The sequence below is a fragment of the Octodon degus genome, unplaced genomic scaffold (assembly GCF_000260255.1).
Source record: "Octodon degus isolate 3935 unplaced genomic scaffold, OctDeg1.0 scaffold00239, whole genome shotgun sequence".
Classification (NCBI taxonomy): domain Eukaryota; kingdom Metazoa; phylum Chordata; class Mammalia; order Rodentia; family Octodontidae; genus Octodon; species Octodon degus.
The window spans coordinates 2,285,652-2,291,214 of NW_004524815.1; the positions used below are offsets into that span (position 1 = coordinate 2,285,652).

A 5,563-nucleotide genomic window follows, 5' to 3' on the forward strand; every position below is an offset into this window, starting at 1 on the left:
CATTGTCTCTCCTAACAGACGGGGAACGCTATTTTGCTCCCCTTCTAGGATTTTCCCAAGGCCTCCTCTATGACAAATACACAAAGCGCAGCGCACTTGGTGCCCCATGTCAGGAGTTTCAGGGTTAAGTACTGTACACATCATGTATAAGATTTGAAGCTGCACGGGCCATAATCTCGCTCTATTCCACCCAGGCTGGATAAGGGACAGGGAACTGAGGAAGCATGCTCTGCTGTTTGGCGCACACACAACCTGCCCGCTGTCCTCTCTGTGTCCTGGGGGCCACCTGTCTTGCTGTCAGCAGCGGCTGCTCTGGCTGCCTTATGCAGCGGGGCCTGGAGCAGCGAGCACACTGGGGACCTCCGCTCACCATCCAACCCGTGCCGCTTAAGCAACCCCATCAGGGGCTCGCTCGGACCTCCAGATCGGACACATAGCAGATTTGCCATGTAACAGCTGTAGTAGTGACCTCAGCCATCATGGACAGTGAGTGCAGTTCAATGAAGGTGAGCCAGATAAGAATCTGAATGATTTATGTGCCTGCTCCTGACTCTACAGTGACTAAGTCCTCACAGGACAGAGGTCGGCAAAGTGGTATCTCGCAATACTCAGAGGGCCTGTTACTGTACAGAAATATTCCAGATACAGAGAAAATAGAATAAACTTTGTTAGGACTCTGAGAATTGTCAAAAATTTACAAAAAATAGATGACAAGCAATCTATTTTTCAACTAGGAAACAGCTGGGCTAACACAACATATCTGTGAAAGTGCAAGCTGACCTTAGGGAAAGGAGCCTGGGCACCAGACAACACCGAGAAAGCAAACCCTTCTAGACTCTTCTGGGTGGTTTACCAAATGCACAGCTAGACGAACAGCAAGAAATCACACAACAGTCTTGGAGAGGGCAAGTTTCATATTGTAATACTAGAGAAGTCCAATTCCCAGCATGAATATAAAATATGTGAAGAACAGTATCTTTAATATAAATTGAGAGAAATTGGCCTGAACTAAGAGGACGATGCCCCCCACACATTGTACATAGAAACTGAGGAGTCCACATCGATTGCCTGAGATATGTGCATGGGAGTTTCCTACAAAAAAACTAGAATTACTTTGGGTTTTAATAATTTCAATTATCATTTTCTGCCCATTCTCTTTGGTCTACTCTGTTCTAATCTTGTATCCTTCTTTGTGCGTCTGCCAGTTTTGATGTTTCCATATTAAATCTTTAATATTTCAAGATAGGTTGTTCATTTAAAAGAATCCTTTCATTTATAAATTTCAGGTGAGCCTTGCTTTTGCCTTCTACAGCAAAAACTATATGTGTTTTTTATGTTCATCTTTCTCTAACCAATGTGTAATTTCTCTTTTGGTACAGAGTTGTTCAGTTTTTTATGGTTGTGATTTGCACCACTGGAAAATAACATCACAAACCAAGCAAGGAAGAAATTTAGTGGTATCTCTTGGGATTCATTGAATTTTAATGTAGAAGTTTTTCTTTTCCTTTGTGTAAATCATTGTTTGTGGCCAATGATTCAGGGACTCAAAATTGTGGTTCAATTAAAAAATGTTCAATTATTAATTATTATTATTCCTTTTGTACTGAGAATTGAACTCCTGAACCTGTGTTTGCCAGACAACTATACCTCCAGCCCAAAGTTCAATTATTTTATTGGTTCATTTAAAAAATGTTTATTGAAGGTCTACCACCACTACCACCATCAACAAAAGGATACATCTACTCAGGTATGGAAGATCAATGTTGTGCACTAATCCACGAAGAAAAAATGCTCCCATTGACTCTACATTTTAATTAGATATTAAATTTGAAAAGTAGAAACTGTTAAAATTATGTGGAGCAGCCCTGGAAGAGTGACAGTGTGCGTGGTGCATAGCGAGTGGCTCCCTACCCATGCCGTCGGGTTGGGGAAGGACTTGGTGGCAGCAAAGCCACGGAGCCAAGCACTGTGAGAAAGTGCTATGTGGGCAGTGGCAGGGCCTGAGGAGCCAGCCTGGAGACAGAAGAGATGGGGAGACCATCAGTGCGACGTTAGAGGGTGGACAGGGGCCAGGAGAGGGGACGGACTCAGCTCCTAAGAATGAATGGTCAGAAAGACATCAAAGCATTTGTGGAAAGAAGAACATAGGATATTGCTTTCTCTTCTTGATTTGTCAACAGAGAAAGTGTGCAGTAATGTCCTACTTCATTAAAATACTTTTACTTTTCTTCTCTTTTGGTAGGCTATTTTAGCCCTTTGAGCATGAAATGAACAACATGTTGTTCATAGAAAATGACTCAGGCAAACGTAAATATCACCTCAGGAGAAATGCCACGTCTGTGGGTCTCCCAGGGCAGTGCACTAATGGAAATCACATGCTTTCACTCCCTAATATCACATTTTTCTCAAAAGGGATTCTTAGGATAGCAGTTAGAGAAAGAAATCTTTGTCAAAATACATATATTCTAACATTGAAGTTAAATTATTAAGTGCTGTGAATTAGTGGGCGTGCTGCTGGGAAAGAGCCCAACAAGGGTAAGTGGGCATGAAGAGACACCTGGCATGGTGCCAGCTCAGGGCGGGTGAAGGCTGCGCAGCCCCTGGTGCACTTCCCCAAGCTGAGCACCCAGGACATCTGTGGGTTAGTTCAGCCTGAGCCAAAGGCCTGAGATGCCATGGGAGGTGCAGTTGGTGGTGTGAGGATTCAAGAGTGAAGGAGCGGGATCCAGGCTCAGGTCACCAGCTCTGAGGTCCAAAAAGGAGAGAAGAAAGGTGTGTGAGTGAAAGAATGGAGGGGTAGCTTGAGGCAGATGGAGACATATAGAGTAGGGGCCACTTCCTTCCTGCTGTTGTCCTCCCATGAGCTATCCAACGTTAGGGGATGCTGCTTCAGAATGCCGAAGGCAAACTGACCTGGGAGAGTCTGCTGCCTCAACTACCACACTCTGGGAAAAACCTTCCCACAGACTGAAAGATAAATGCTTTCTCAGCTGTCTGGGTATCATTTTATTCCCTGAAATTAACAAAATAATTGACCAACACAATTGCCACATTGCATTTAATTCTAATACATCACAAGATCCCTGAAAAGTAACAAAATGAGAAATGCGTTTCTTGTCAGTGACTTCTGCTGAGCACCTGTTGTACACACCAGTGTACTGAAGTGAGAGAGGAAACATGCACACAATAATTAAAAGCATTAAGATCCTTACTGTGGGTTTTGAAAAGTAGATCTTGAGATACCATAGACATTCTCATGTATTTAATTTTTGGGCACCATGTTCCCTTTTTCCAGACAGACTTCTAGGGTTAAGTACCAAACATTTCAGAGATTTAAATTCATGTTGGATTGTCAGTGTAATGAGATAAATGGTGAAGGTCTGAGAGGAATAAATGTCACATTCTCGCACTGCTCAGAGTCCAAACCAAAACTCTAGAAATTATTTTGTCCAACAGATGAATCTACTCTTGACCTTTAAGAAGGCGCTCTTCACCTCCTTGTTCCTCAGGCTGTAGACCACGGGGTTCAGCATGGGGAGGACCATGGTGTAGAACACGGAGGCGATTTTGTCTGTGTCCATGGAGTGGCTGGAGCTGGGCTGCAGGTACATGAAGATGCCTGGCCCGTAGAAGATGGAGACGGCTGTGAGGTGGGAGGCGCAGGTGGAGAAGGCTTTTGAATGTCCTGCCTCTGAGTGTATCCTTAAGATTGTGATAAATATGAAACTGTAGGATACCCCGACAATTAAGAGGGCAAAAATAATATTGACGCTCCCAACATACACAACAATCAGCTCATGATGATTTTTATCAGAGCAGGAGAGAACCATGACTGCTGGGATATCACAGAAAAAATGATGGATTATGTTGGATTTACAGAAAGGGAGACTAAATGTGGCCGCAGCATAGGTGGAGGCACTCAGGAAAGCAACGGCATAACAAGCTATGATCAGCCATGTGCATACCTTTGTTGTCATCGTTGAAGTGTAGTGCAGGGGCTTACACACCGCTGCATAGCGGTCATAGGCCATTGCAGCCAAGAGACAATTTTCCGCACTGGCAAAGACTGCAAAAGAAAACATCTGAGCAACACAAGCAGTGTAAGAAATGACCTGGTCTCCTCCTGTAAACAGCCCAGCCACTGCCGTGGGAGTGACTGAGGAGGAGTAACAGAAGTCCACCAGCGCCAGGTTCCCGAGGAAGAAGTACATGGGGCTGTGCAGACTCGGGTCCAGGAGGATCAGCAGGACCAAGCCCAGGTTGCCAAGCACAGTGATGGCGTAGATGAGCAGGAAGGTGAGGAAGAGGGGCAGCCGCAGGCGGGGGTCGTCGGTCAGGCCCAGCAGGAGGAAGGCTGCCACCTCTGTGCTGTTCTCCATCGGTGCTGTCTGAGAATCAGTGCTGTAGATGTTCCTTAGTAATGCCCCAAATGAGAAGCATCAGAGACTGACTATAATTGGAAAACAATCAACAAAACATGTATTATATACTTACAGTCATGAATTTACTTCAAGATTCTTTCAGAAAAATGTGCAGGTTGAAAACCAATTTCAATGTACACATTGCACATAATGTTGCTTTTGATGACTCTTCATGAGTCACCTATCAGATTTTTAAATGTTTATAAATTTAAAGTAATAAATAATTTTGAATTTTAATTGGAATTACTTGTTTGCCTGAATCAATATGCTACTTTACTTCTTAACCCAGTGAAGCTCTGGTTTCCATGTTGCTGTCCCGCAGAAAACTCCTGTTGACACGTTAAACCCACATTCACAGTCTCCTGCCAGCAGTCTGCTGTGTTGGATCACGTTTTATATGTGTAGAAATTTGGGATCATAGGACTGTGAGCAATTCTGTGATACTTACAAAAGTATTACTTGAAAATGCCCACTCTGGGCCCATGCCACAATTTCACCCATTCCAAGGGCTCCTAAGTTTAATGGTGAATGTGGACGAAGCTGAATGGAAGACACTTGAATATCTGCCCTAGTCTGCTCTGTTCAAACATAATGTTTCAAATTTCACAGTGAACTGAGAGAGTGACTCATTAGGTGGTGACACTTTTCACTGCACATCTTCATGTAATTCAAAAATAAAATGAAGAAACATAGCAAGGCCCCCCAAAAGCAGAATGATCCTGCCCTCATCTACAGAATGTCCTAAGGGAGTTGGCCAAAGCTGAGTCACTGTCACCCTTCAACACACGCACATGCCTGCTGCCAGCCACACCCTGATGACATCAGTACCTGAATCCGAACATCACCTTTCCTTCTCTGCATCCCACCTGCCGCCCCCTCTGTGCCCCTCTCTCCCTCTGTTCCTTCCACCTTTTTTGCTTTCATAAATGACATAGTGAGGTGACTGAAACCCAGTTAGATGTTTTAGGATGATCTGAGACTTGGAGGCCGAAGCCATCGTCCCACTTCACCTCCAAGAACAGGGACCGGGAGCACCGCTCCTGTGAGATTTCTGTGAATTGGTGGCTTTGGAAGGGTTTTCTCTCCAGTCTGTCTGCTCTTACCTACCACCTTTCTTCTACACCTTTTGCAAATTCAACCAT

The 5,563-nt window shown here is 44.3% G+C and overlaps 1 protein-coding gene across 1 annotated transcript; it reads right to left on the reverse strand.

Annotated features, from left to right (window-relative positions):
* Positions 1-3,440: 3,440 nt before the first annotated feature.
* On the reverse strand, positions 3,441-4,379 carry LOC101568250 (olfactory receptor 5B3-like). The gene has a single exon (XM_004645856.1). It carries the CDS (start codon positions 4,377-4,379, stop codon positions 3,441-3,443), a length of 939 nt encoding a protein of 312 aa, XP_004645913.1.
* Between the last annotated feature and the right edge of the window lie 1,184 nt (positions 4,380-5,563).

Coding starts and splice junctions, on each gene's coding strand:
- LOC101568250 (XM_004645856.1), bottom strand. CDS start 4,379: ATGGAGAACAGCACAGAGGTGGCAGCCTTCCTCCTGCTGGGCCTGACC.